General features: G+C 38.6%; 1 protein-coding gene across 6 annotated transcripts in view; it reads left to right on the forward strand.

The window, feature by feature from the left end:
• The window catches only part of GTF2I (general transcription factor IIi), a 91,860-nt gene extending 78,175 nt beyond the window's left edge, over positions 1-13,685 (forward strand). For all 6 annotated transcript variants that reach the window (XM_075014002.1, XM_075014001.1, XM_075014004.1 and 3 more), the window contains 11 exons: positions 399-464; positions 955-1,138; positions 2,134-2,186; positions 3,748-3,858; positions 5,206-5,289; positions 6,622-6,805; positions 7,116-7,144; positions 8,541-8,618; positions 9,971-10,009; positions 10,857-10,934; positions 12,452-13,685. In XM_075014002.1, the coding sequence (XP_074870103.1) occupies positions 399-464; positions 955-1,138; positions 2,134-2,186; positions 3,748-3,858; positions 5,206-5,289; positions 6,622-6,805; positions 7,116-7,144; positions 8,541-8,618; positions 9,971-10,009; positions 10,857-10,915 (887 nt within the window). In that variant the 3' untranslated portion in view covers positions 10,916-10,934; positions 12,452-13,685. The remainder of the gene's footprint in view (positions 1-398; positions 465-954; positions 1,139-2,133; positions 2,187-3,747; positions 3,859-5,205; positions 5,290-6,621; positions 6,806-7,115; positions 7,145-8,540; positions 8,619-9,970; positions 10,010-10,856; positions 10,935-12,451) is intronic.
• The last annotated feature ends 193 nt before the right edge of the window (positions 13,686-13,878 follow it).

Raw genomic sequence — 13,878 nt, forward strand, 5'->3', positions numbered from 1 at the left:
CTGTTAGTAAACTAGTACCATTAGTTATTTACATATTTGTTAAGGAAGTTGCATGTCTTTCTGGTCTTTTCCAAGTTTGATTTTGGCTCAGATTCTTATTCTGTACAGCTGTGAGGACTGTAAGGTAGAACTGTTGGTTTCATTACAGTCGACTCTTCGGCTTATTAACCGAGATCTTTTGTAAAGCTTCATGGAGAAGAGTTTGACTGAGAGTGAGAGTTAGGATTAAAGGGAATGGTTCTCAGGTCTTCTTTGTATGGTAGCCGTTTTGTCCTCCTGTCTTCTTTTTTTAACTTCTTATTAATTGATAAACAATTCCTGTAATTATATAATTAATAGACTTTTTTGCTCAATACAAATACGCAAATGTTGATCTAACTCTTCTGATTTCCTGACAGAGGCTTGGAATGCAAAAATTACTGACCTGAAACAAAAAGTTGAAAATCTTTTTAATGAAAAATGCGGTAAGCATGTTAGCTTCTTTTTAAATGTAATAGCCTTGCAAACTGTGGTAGCTATTATGTCCTACGTGGATGATTCTCTCATCCTGGACTAAAAATTTCAAACTGTCCAGTTCACCTTAACTTTTCCAGGTAAGACTGGGGATGGAAGAGTGGTGTACAGACATTGTGCACGGGTTTGGCTCCAGTAATCCACAGATACGCTGTGGGCCACTAGAGACTCATTAATTCTATATTACCACGTGCCTCCTTGTGGCTGGTTTGAAGGACCTGTGCTGTTAGGGATTCAAACGCTCTTTCAGGAAGAGATGTTTGTTTGATTTACTGCATACTTGAGATCTTCCCTTTGTGTATATGTGGAAGAAGGTATCAGAGGAGCATGAGTCGCTTTGTGCCTGCCAGCAGTGCTGGAAACCCAATTCCCTTCTTCATGATGATGATTTTTTTTTTTTGGATGGGGGGACCATAATTGACATATTCTGTTTTATTTCAGGGGAAGCTCTGGGGCTTAAAGAGCCTGTCAAGGTCCCATTTGCATTATTTGAATCCTACCCAGAGGATTTCTATGTGGAAGGACTACCTGAAGGAGTACCATTCCGTCGACCATCTACTTTTGGTATTCCAAGACTGGAGAAAATCCTGCGAAACAAATCTAAGATAAAATTTATTATAAAAAAGTAAGAGAACTATCCGTGTCAATGGTAATGAGCTGTAAAGCTCAACAAAGTTAGGTCCCGAAGTGTGCTATATTCCTCCTCTAACCACATTAGGATGTATACTGACACGTCTAGCAAACAAGGCAGTGCCAGAGGGTTTTTTACAAACTGGGGAAGGATACTTTAACAGTTTTCTATCCTGAATGCTCCTCGGGGTCAGTTTAATGAGGGGGCAGTGACATTTCTGGTGTTATTCCTGTGCTAAGGGTGCCTTTGCATTTGCTCTTTAATGAAAGTTCTAGGCTTTGTAATTTAAGTCAGTTGCAGCTGAAAGGTTACCAACACTGCAGCAAGAAGGATGTTAAATCATGCTTCTGATGGATCGCAAAAGCTTTATGTTGAAAATGGCCGTGTCTACACTAGCCCCAAACTTCGAAAAGGCCATGCAAATGGCCATTTCGATGTTTACTAATGAAGCGCTGAAATGCATATTCAGCGCTTCATTAGCATGCGGACAGCCGCGGCACTTCGAAACTGACGTGCCTCGCCGCCGTGCGGCTCGTCCCGACAGGGCTCCTTTTCAGAAGGATCCCGCCTACTTCGAAGTCCCCTTATTCCCATGAGCTTGTGGCCATTTCGAAGTTTGGGACTAGTGTAGACATCTGTGCACAAATGTGGGAACAAGGGTGTGACATGGATTTTGGCATGTTTAGGTGTTGCAACCTCCCTTGAATATTTGGGTGAAAGATGCTGTTTAAGATAGCAGTATGTTCCTACTCTTAGAGTAAAAACATTACCTATTAGTGATTTGTTGAAGGTAGACAACAAAGGTAATCACAAGTCTAGTTAACTTTAAGTGTAACAGCTTAACTAGCATTATTGTACTAACTTTACTCTCCATTTCCTGACTGCTCAGAAGGCAGACAGCTAGTGCTTCCTTTGCTGTTGGATGGGAATGATACACTGATTGTAATTTTTCTATTCTGTATAAAATGTTCAAATCTGTTCATCTACAGGCCTGACATGTTCGAGGCAGCAATTAAGGAAAGCTCTGCTAAAAGTCCCCAGAGTAAGTTTTATGATAGCTATGGAGTTTGGATGGTTCTCTTCTGCTGCTTTGAGATTATAACGCTTCATGAATTTGCCCAGTGCAAACCAGTTTCTGAAAACTTCATGATATATTCACTGGAAAGTCTTATCCAAAGAGAAATCAAGTCACAGGATTAACTGTGATGCCAATGGTACACCACTATAATTGTCCCTACTTGGAGGAGCGGTAAAGCTGTACTTGAACCTCTTTAATCTGGCAACTCAGAGAAACAGGATATGCTGGATTAAAAGTTTGCTGTGCTGAGGGTAGGAAGAGGTGCTGCAGGGTATTGGTGAGAAGGGAATGAGGTTGGGGTGCTTAGCTGGCACCCCACTCCAGGGGGGTACACATGGTCAGATTGTGGCTTGGTGGAGAAGGATAGCTCAGTGGTTTGAGCATTGGCCTGCTAAACCTAAGATTGTGAGCTTGATCCTTGTGGAAGCCATTTAGGGATCTGGGACAAATAGATTTAAAAAAAAAGAAAAAAAAAATACTATCTGGGATGGTGATAAGTCCTGCTGTGAGTGTAGGGGACTGGACTCAATGACCTTTCAAGGTCCCTTCCAGTTCTGTGAGATAGGTTTCAGGGTTGTATTCATTGGGCCTGATGCTCTTGTCAGTGGTTGAAATCCAGAGGTTACTCCATTGAAAGTGGCAGTGAAAGGTAGTATCAGTGAGAGTAGGGCCAGGAACAAAAACACATTGGACTAGATCCTCAGTTGTAAATAGAGAGTGCCATTAAAGTCAACTATAAAAGATTTTTTTTCTTATGTGGGTGAGAATTTAATATTCCACTCTTCATTCTTTTGATGAGCGTGTTTTACTAGTATTACTAGACGTTGAGTAGTCTAGTTTATTGCTTTGACCAAAACATGAAAAAAATGCACATTCTTTTTCAAAAACAAATCTCATTGGCAAACCTGTTTGGCAAAGAGAATGAGGACCTTGTAACAAAAGTGAATCCTTTTTCCTCAACTTTGGTACCTTCTAAGAAATAGCCGAAGGGCAAACTTTGAAAAGTGAAATGGCATTTTCATTAATAGCTTAAGCACTTTCAAGTCTGCATGTCATAGTGAAGGGACTTCATCATTTAGACTTGGGGTAAATCTATACTTACCAGGAGATCAATTGTGCTGCGGTTGATCTTCCAGAGTTTTGATTTTGTTGAGTGTTAAGATGCGGCAAAATCAATCTCTCTGAGCTTGGTGGTTGACCCTGGTGCTTCACACTATTATGTGGTGTATGGGATGTTGATACAAGCCTGGAGAGTCCCAGTTTGCACAGGGTAAGAAAGTCTATTTTGATACGTCAGTTCTCACTACACTAATGGCATAGCTAGATTTGCATGTTGGATATTGACTTTCTATCCTAGAGTAGATCTAACCTAAGTCCTTCTGTAAACCGAGACTTGGGCATTTCAACTTTTCCCCCACCCCACAAATCTATTTCTACCCCAGTGTTTCTTTTTTTATGTGCTGGAAAGGTGTCAGCCCATCTTCAGCCATTTTGCTCACACTTTAAATTCCTGTTTTTGTTTCAGGAAAAACCAGTTCATGCAATACATCAAATACAACAAGCACCACGACAAAGCCAGTGGTGAACACAGCTGCAGGGGTGGAAGATCTTAACATCATTCAAGTGACTATCCCAGGTATGGGGGTGCTCTGATTTTACTGCTGTTAACCTTTTGTAGTTCTCATTCCTCATGGCAGGAGCTCTGCCTAACGTTCTGTTCCCCTTCATCCTGATTTGCCCTTTGTCATGGAGCTTTTTTTTAAACTATTATGATTGTGTATTACTTAGTGAAATCTGCAGAAAAATGTATCTCTGCTCAGTTCCTGTGAGCTGGAATCCACATCTGATTCCTCCCCACATCCCATCATATGCTAAGTTAAGCATTAATTTGCAACCTTTTTGGCAGTCTTGGTTGACAGAATTAGAATTAAATGATCATGGAGTTTCTCTTCTCTTCAAGAGGTCACTTTAGCTCAGGGATAGATTACACTGGTTAGGCAGTACTGTAGACCCCCGACTTACACAGAGATTATGTTCTTGTGCAACCCTGTGTAAGTCAAATTTTGTGTTTCTTGGGGGAGCCAGGAAACTGACCAGCACAGCAGCTCTTGACTTTTTCCTGTCTCTTGTGAGCGACACAGGGCTCAGAGCCATGTTTCCAGCTCCCTGCCACTCACAGGAGACAGGAAACTGATCAGTGCTGCTGTGCTGGTCAGTTTCCCAGCTCCTGTCAGTGGCGGCAGCCAGGAGTCTAGCTGCTGTCCCTGACAGGAATGGTGAAACCTGTAAAATCAGCAGCAGTCTGATTCTTGCCGGCCCTGACAGGCAGCAGGGAAACTGCTCCTGTCAGGGATGGCAAGAGTCAGGCTGCTGCCGCTGACAGGAGTGGTTTCACAGCTCCTGTCGGGGGGGCAACCTGACTCTTGTCTGCTGCCAGTGACAGGAGCTGGGGAACTGACCAACACTGCTGCACAGGTCAGTTTCCCAGCTCGCTTGAGTGGCAGCTAGCCCAGATCCAGGCACCAGCTCCCCGCCACTCAGTTTGGTGTTAACCTGAGATTCACACAATTGTGTGTGTGTATCTCAGGGTTCTACTGTGTGGATAAGCTTGCACTGTGGCTAAATAGAGGGTTTTAGTCCCCAGTCTGACACTGCAACCACATTTATTAAATATAAATCATGATTTGTCGATAATGGGTTTATTCCATAAATAGTGTTTTAAAAGAAACTGACCTTGCCCTGCCAATATTTTGAAATATTCTCAGCCTTCCTTAGAACTGTAATTTTTTTATGGCTTGCATATTTACAAACACCTCCATTGCTGTTAAAACAAAAAAAAGTGAAAAGGCCTATTTTTATTCTCATTAGTAGGTGCCTAATAAAGCAAACATCTGTGCATGTTTTAAATAGATACTTGTGCAGTACTGCACCAATTTAAGAAGAAAATTACCTACTAAATTCTGACATTAACAATTTCTTTCAGATGATGAAAATGAAAGGTTATCAAAAGTAGAAAAGGCTCGACAGCTGAGAGAACAAGTAAATGACCTCTTCAGCAGGAAATTTGGTAACTGCTTTTATTTCTGATTTTTAAATAACTTTTGACAGTAAGCACCATTTTACATTTTGATCTTAAATAAGGATAACTTGCAGAGGTGGAAGAGTACCCAGAAAGTTACTTGAGTAAATGTTCCCTGGGTGGTGGGGTGTATACTTAATTACAAGTCACAGGTGTCCCTCTGGGAAACTACTCAAGTAAAAGTACACATGTTGCACCTTTATCGTACTCAAATACCCAGAAGTGACTGTAGCTGCACTTTTACTCAGGTAACTTTTTGGGTACTTTTTCCACCTCTGATAACTTATACTATAGAATATCCATTACAATTGACACTTTGGTACTGTGCATTTATAACCAATAAGTAACTTTAGCTTGTAATTTGGAGGCACCAGCTTCCACAGAAATTTAGTTTGAAGGCTAAATTGTTTTTTGTTTTTGACCAGAGAAATCTCCATGATTATAGATTATACATGGATGCGGGGTATTGAGGAGAGTGGGTGTGTGCACACGTAAGCAAAATAAATATATTATGTGTAAACCCAGAATCTGCTTAAAGCTGCACAGTCTTGATCAGTTCACACTTGAAAAATTCTTTCAGCTTTAATATTTTAAAGTTTTATTTACCCTTTCACTGTGTCACTATTTTTATGCTACACTCAGCTTGGCCAATGAAATCCACTTACTTTGTGTTGCTTTCATTATGAGATGGAACATTTTTCTTTCGCTATAATGTTTGAGTATTGTTTTGTCTTTCTATATTAAAAAAAATGAAAAACAACCTAATTTTTAGTCCTTTATGTAAGAAACTGTAAAACTTGGATAGTAGTGACTTTCAAGAACTATGACACTTTTCTTTTAAAAATTACCCAGTGTAATCTTTTAAATGGCAAGCGCGCTTAAAAGTTACAGCACCTAAGATTACTTTAAATACTTATTTTCACAGCATTTGATTTTCCTTATTGCGCCTAGGGTAGGGCTATACTACAGCAGAAGGCAGAATTAAGGTGTGCAATTCCAGCTATGTTAATTATGTAGCTAGAGTTGACATTCCTTAGTTTGGGCTTTTGCACCATCTCCACTACAGGAGGTCGACAGACTCAGGTGCTCCCTTCACCTTCCTTTTTTCGGAGGAGGGGCAGCAGAGAGGAGTATGGGTGCTGATGTAGGTGCCCTGTAAGTTTGATTTAATGCATACCTACTAGGTGCACTAAATTGAACTCCAGAAGATTGACTGCATTAGAGTTGATTATCCCTGTTGTAAAGACATACCCTTTGTACTTGTAAACGGAGATCTGCAGATGTGCATCACAATTCAAATCACAATGTCTCTTTATTTAGGTGAAGCAATTGGTATGAATTTTCCTGTGAAAGTCCCATACAGAAAAATCACCATAAACCCTGGCTGTGTGGTGGTAGATGGAATGCCTCCTGGTGTGGCATTTAAAGCTCCCAGTTATCTGGAAATCAGCTCCATGAGGAGGATTTTGGAATCAGCAGAGTTTATCAAATTTACTGTCATTCGGTATGTGATGTCATCTTACTGTCATTGTTTATATGATGTCCCTGTGGTTGTCCTGATGTCATGGGAATAGCCAATACACTTGGAAAAATCAGTGTTTTGGGAAATTGTACATGTAAACGTGATACAGACTGGTGGATAAACCATTCTGCTCTAGGTGGAACTATGCCAAAATACAGCAGTCCCGCTCTTTAATTTGTGCTGTGCTATGAATCTTTGGCTGAGGCTGTCTATGAGAGAGAGAGAGAGAGAGAGAGAGGATATGATAAAACTGATGTTAGAAGCATTGAGTATTGCATTTTTTCCCCCACAGCCCATTTCCAGGACTTGTGATTAACAACCGTAAGTATACAATTTTTTGTCACTTTCCGTTCTACTCATGTAGCGAGCCACAGGTCATTCTAGATTACTGTAGGATGGCAGAAAGTCCAGAGCATTAACTGCTAAATATAGATAAATTATTTTGTTAGCACTTAGTCAGGAAATGTAAACGTGCTTGGTTCATTTACAGAAGGGCCTCATGACTGACTTACAAAATCACATGAGGTCAGTGCTAGTGTCGAACTTGCAGAGTTCATCCTGCACAATCGAAGAGCTTGTCAGAAACATGATGAAGTCGGTTGCAGATGCATACAAGATTCTTCTCTCCAGTGTGGTTGTATTGCTGTAGCAGCTGACGTTCAGGAGCTATGCCATTTGAGTTCCTTCGGTAGTGTAATTCAAGTCAACATAGCTTAGATTTACTTAAGGCAGGGTCTACAACAGGCTGAGTCGAGAGGAGAAACTCTCCCATCAACCCCGTCGTTCATCTCATTCTGGTGGAGTGCCATCGAAGTCAACATCCAAGCGATCAGCAGTCAATTTAGCTGGTCTTTGCTAGATCTGCTAAATTGACCCCTAGTGGATCCATCACTGCAGCTAATGGAGGGCAAGCCCTCAGTCATCTAGCTCACCTCCACTGCCCAAATTGCCATTTGCATGGGATAAGGTGCTCAGCTGTCTCAGCTGGAAGTGCCTGTGTTCTGCCTTCAGGGTCTTCTCATTTACTTTCCCATTGGCCCGACTTTCCAGGTGTCACTTTCTGAAAGAGGGCCTTCCTTTCAGACAAGCAGTTTCTCTCTGGGGTTCCAGAGAATGTTGAGGAGAAAGGACCCACTTACAAGTAACCCTGTCCACTGCCACATTTTACTGTAGGATTTAATGCATACCTACTAGGTGCACTAAATCGAACTCCAGAAGATCGACTGCATTTTACTGTAGGAGTCAGTAATAGAACACGTCAGTGGCAATTGAGAGCCGCTAATAGATCCACCAATACCAGTACAGATGCCTGTTGTTCTCCTACCACTGGAAGGAGATTGATAATAGGATCAAGTCCTTTTTCTTTCCCATATAAATATCTGCCACCGGATCCTTAATAACTAAGGCAATCTGAGGTATCTAGGCACAGACAATGTTAATGATCTTGTCTTTTGCTTTATACCATCTTTTGAAAACTAGTTTTGTTTAGCATTATAAAGGGTGATCTTAGTGTAGGGGATTATTATGAATCTAGAGGTTCTGAGGGAAGAAATGTGGAAAACACTTGTATTGAGTAGAAAAGGATACATTGTTTGGTTATTTGGAATATAACTTGCAACAGGTTCATAGGGTTGATCACACAACAAAATATAAATGCCACTGAACTGTTTGATGGTCTTTTTAAAATCTAAACAATTGACCATATTTATTCTCTCAGAGTTGATGGAGAAAACTGAATCAGAAACAGCAGCCCAGGCACCAGCACCAGCTCCGGCACCAGTGCCAGTAGTACAAGGTGAATACAGAGGGGGCATAAATTGTTTTTAGAAGAACACTAGGAGTCGGCTTATGGGGCTGCTTAACAAATGAAATTGTTGCCTGATGAAAGGCTGTATTCTAGGCATGCAAAGGCTGAGGATGTGGACGTTCGGATATTCCCTGTGAGCGTGTGCACTCTGGTAATTAAAGAATTTAAGATCTGAGTAGGAAGAAATAATTGCTCCCTTCTTAATTTTGGGCTTTTTTGTTTATTCTGTCTTTTGGTTTTTTTTTTCATGTCACCAGTAAGGAAGAGGAATGGGAATCAGCAGAGAGAGGCACTTCTTTTGTTCATTTGTCCACTCTTCCTTCCGTCTTCCACTCAAAAGTCTGAGCATACATTTTCAGATTTTAGTTCAGTCAAGCCAATTACCCCATCACTTTCAAGGAGCAAATGTGAACAAAATATATTAGGGAGAAAGAAGAGATCTCACTGCCTTTCTTTTAACCTGTTCCTATAATCCCTGTTCATACCTTCTACAGCACAGTAACTGCTCATGACTCTAGAATGCTGTTCATATGTCTAAAAATATAGTTTTTATCATTATATCTATAGTTATAGCTATAGTTTTAATGTACCCCTTAGGTAGAAAAATATGTACTAAGTCTAGTGCAAAGGTTCTATTTAGCTATAAATCAACATCTTTTAATGGCTGTGTAAACCAGAGTGCACCTTTCTTTTTAGAAAATAATTGAAGTACAAACAGAAAATCAATGAATCCTCCTTACACTCTTGCTAATAAAAATCCTGCTTACAAACTACTTTATGGAGGTAGTTCATACCCTTTTAATCCAAATGCAAGATGACATAATTATGGCCCTGAAGCTCTTGTTTTGTTCAGGTTAAGGTGTGTATTTAGTAATCCTGGTTAATAATGCAAATTGTGTTTTCCATTCATGCACCTTTATGCATAATAAAGGTTTTTTAGTCCATTAAGACTCATACATATGTACAGACCAGTGACTCTCTCAATATTCTGAAGGAAAGGTGGTGATGGCTTTTCTAATTTAAAAGAAGAAATTAGAATTTGTTTATCTTCAGCAGGTCACAGTTGTATTTGTATAGAATAGTTAAAATAGTTGTGGTGGGAGAGATACCTCAGTGGTTTGAGCATTGGCCTGCTAAACCCGGGTTGTGAGTTCAGCCCTTGAGGGGGGGCATTTAGGGATCTGAGGCAAATAAGTTTAGGTATATCTCCATATTATTTTTTTTTAAAAAAATCATAGGCTAGAGCAGTCACCAGCTTTCCCAAGACTTCTTACAATATTTCTTATGCACATTTGTTTAGACAACATGTTTTAATTTTATTATATACTTTTTCATTTAAGAGCCAGCTGAACCAAGCCAAATAGAAGTAGCTGTAGAAGGTGAGTGACTGTTGTCAATTACAAACAATACACATTTTTGGTGACTTTTTTTTAAACATAAGAATGCCTCACTTCTAATAAAATTAATTGTTTTTTAAACAAAACACATGCCATTCTATTTTGTCTCCTTTTCTGTTTCTGCATGAAGTGTTGATTTTCATGATAATCATACAGCACTGTATGGGTGTGTCTACACTAGAGAGTTTTGTCAACAGAAGGGGCCTTCGGTTGACATAACTTGGAGCCTCTACACAGCCACAAACACAAAGCATTCTGTCAACAGAGTCTCAACAGAACTCTTTTCTGTGAACAGAGGGAGCTTCTGGTTGCCAGGCGCCCGTTTGGAGAGGTGCCATTCTGCTTTCTGTCACCAGATGGCAGTGCAGTCTGGCACTTTTGTCAACAGAGCAAGTTGAATGGAGCAGCAGTCTGTCACAGATGCCTCTAGTGTAGACGTAGCCTGTGACAGTTACTCTGCTGTAAACATCCATTACTCAGATTTTGTTTCTTAATGAAGTTTATGAATTATTCTTAAGTCATGGTTTCTTATGGGTCTGCATTTAAGTGGTGACTCATAATTTAAATGTGTGTCTGTCTTTATTCAAAGCGCTTGTTCGCACAATTCACAAGACTGAATGAGAACTGTCACCAGAGAAACAATTTCCACAGAAGTGCACCATTTTGAGTGCTGTTCTGGTATTTAATCATTTTAATGAATTATGTGTTAAAGCTACAAGAATGTTTGCTCAATATTCAGTGTCCAGTTATTGATTTTTTTTCCAGTACAATACTGTCATTGATACTAATGAAAAGTTGTTCAAAAAGATTCTTGTTTCTTTTTCTACAGATGTAGCAGAAACAGAAGACAGTTCTCAAATAAAACAGGAGCCAGACCCAACGTGGTAGACCTTACTCCAATATTAGGGTAAAACAATTTAGTATATGTCAAAATTGATAGTTGTTAGAGGATATTATTTTTACACTTCTTTATAGGGAATGCATATTTTATGGCTAAGGCACAGGTCTGGACATCAGGAAATTAGATCTTACTAGCTGTCTTTGCCTTGGCCTGAGACTTTATGCAAGCCACTTTATCTGTGGCTCACCTAGGTACTGTGCAGTTTAATTAAAGTTTGCAAGGCATTCAGATGCTAATTTGGTGACTGCCACAGTACTACTTATAAAAACAAATGAGTTATGATTACGTACCTAAGGAGGTGTAAGATTTAATTCATTAATGTTTATAAAGAGTTTTGACATGCTTGGGTGCAAAGGACTTTCTTGTTGGTATATCCTTTATAGTTGAAAATTTGTAATTAAGCGTGATATTTCTTCTTCATTTTAACTTTGTCTAAATTTGAGAAACATAATGGAATAATTTCCTGTGGTTAAAAAAAGTGATTGATACTCATTTTAAAAGTTTTGTCTCCTACTTTCTTTTAACTTCAGAAAAATCTCATTTCAACTTGAAATATTCAGGGTAAATCTTGTTTTATTTGAGCCAATCTTTTTCCATTTCTCATTCTCATAACAGGATTCTGGTGGCAGTTTAGACTGTACTGGTTACAGTGTTGTGCCAAAAACAAAAAATGCCAAGTTGTTATTTGCTCATAAGAGTTTACTTTATTTTCTTAATGGCTTATAGCAATGTTAAATATTAAGACTTAATACATCTGCACCAATTTTTCTGAGTTTGAATTTATTAATAAGCTCTGAACCAACATTTTTTTAGTTTTCATCTTTTTGATACTTTTGTAACATCTGTCAGCTTGACTCACAAAGTTGGGTTGTATTTGTCTAGAGCATTCATGTATGATCACCCTTTTTTAAACGTAAGAAAATGCCATTGACGGTATATGTTTTGAAGGGTATAATTTGAGGTTGAATATCAATAAAAGCTTTCCAGATCTGTGGTCTGTTAATCTAAGTAATATCTCAATGGTAGAAATTCCATTCTCCGAAATATTTAAGTTAGACTAGACAAAGCAATAGAAAATTCTGGGAATATTCCTTTATTTTCAGGGAGATAGTCTTTAATCTAATGGTTGTAAAAAGGCCTGTTGTAATGTCTGTTAACCAAATTCTACAGGCCTCCTTTGGTTTAAGTTCCCATTGAAGTTTGTCAGAGTTTTGCCTGTGTAAGGGCTGCAGGATTTGGCCTTTGGTTCCGTCTTGCTTGCTGCTTTGCAATAGCATTCACCTAATGGATTCAAAGGAGGATTTATATATCATGGATTTTCTGATTAAATCCCGTATGCAAGAGGCCATTCAAGCACTTACTGAAGCCCATTCTTATTCAAGAATGCATGTACTGTCAGCATTTTCATGAATCGTAGCCTAAATGAAGACTTGAAGAGGTGTACAAGAATTTCTCAAATCATGTGTAATATGATAGTAGCTGCAATGAAACTAACTTCGCCTTTGTACTTTGTTTTTATCTAGTCAGAAGCATGCAGTCTGGAGAAGAGCTAGCTGGGACTGTCCTGAGCTGTGTAATATAATTGTATAAGAGAAGTACCTTCTATACAAACCCTTTTTGTACTTTTAGATAGAAATGTCTACTTTTTCAGCAGTTCTGTGAATTGACTTAAAGCAAAGAGTAATTGTAGATTTGGAAAGGCTTGATTATATATTATGAGGATTAAATTTGAGGCAGCAAGGCTGAAAAAAATGACAGGGATTAATTCAGATCTTCAAAAAATCAACAGGAATTTAGAAGCTGTCTACATTTCCCAGTAAAGGAGAATTGTACTGTGCCTGGATGCATCTCAGCTTTTGCGATGAAGAAAGTACCTACAGTAGTTCAGTTAATTTTCTGTTTTTGGGGGGGAAAAATGAATAATTTTGGGTTCTTCCTCCTTAATGGCTGATTGGACAATAGTATCTGTATATTTGAACTAATTTTTCCTATGATATCTATCTCAATTCATATGTTTTTCATAAATAAATAAAAGATGAACTCGTTCACCTAACCGTTAGTATGCATTAATGAAATGGACTATGAAATAAGTGGTCAGCATCTCAGTATGTAGATTAGGAAAATATTTAAATTGAGCCCTTCTTAAATTTTGTTGCATTATTTCAAAGTAAAAAGTGCATGGTTTATCATGGTATCACACCACTAATGTAAGTGAAGGGTCCATGTTGTATTTCTAATGCAGACAAAACTCTTATTGACTTCTGTGAGAGTTTTACACGTCAGAACTGCCGGATAATACCCATTAATTCATTTAGAACCAGTCATGGACACTCAAGCAACCAAGCTGCTTGTTACCTAGTATGTTGAGAGTTGAGTTACCTGTAATCCTTTCTGATTGCTGCCCTCATTTTGTAAAAGATGAATGTAAGCATTTTTAAATTGAACGAACCATTAAGAGATATACAATGCTGACTGTGTGATATGCTCTATACACTAAATATGGAGTATTGTAAAATTTTCTTTTTTGGGATGACTACATTATGCAAAAATGGGTAAACCTTATTTCCAGGTTGCAGAAATAAATAAATTTCTGATGGTTTTCACTATTACCCATGCAGTATAAGTTGATGTATTTTGCAGCAAATTGTTGTAGCTGTAGTTTAAAAAAATGGGTAACATGCTGTAGCATATTTATAAATTCAGATTAAATAAAATCCATTCATGCCTTTCTGTTACAAAGCCAATTTTACAGGGTTCTTTTTATTTCATCTTTGAGGAAACTTTTTTGCAGTTTAACTTGATATAATAAAGGTATATGAGCTTGGAATTTATAAGGGAGAATATATTTTAAAGTCCCTGCTAAGGTATTTTGAGAACCAAGTGATTTCTGCAGTTCTAAAGTTACAAGATTTGCCGCAAGCATGCTTCAAGAGCTGTAGAATCTGTTTTG

The sequence above is a fragment of the Carettochelys insculpta genome, chromosome 19 (assembly GCF_033958435.1).
Source record: "Carettochelys insculpta isolate YL-2023 chromosome 19, ASM3395843v1, whole genome shotgun sequence".
NCBI classification, from domain to species: Eukaryota; Metazoa; Chordata; order Testudines; family Carettochelyidae; genus Carettochelys; species Carettochelys insculpta.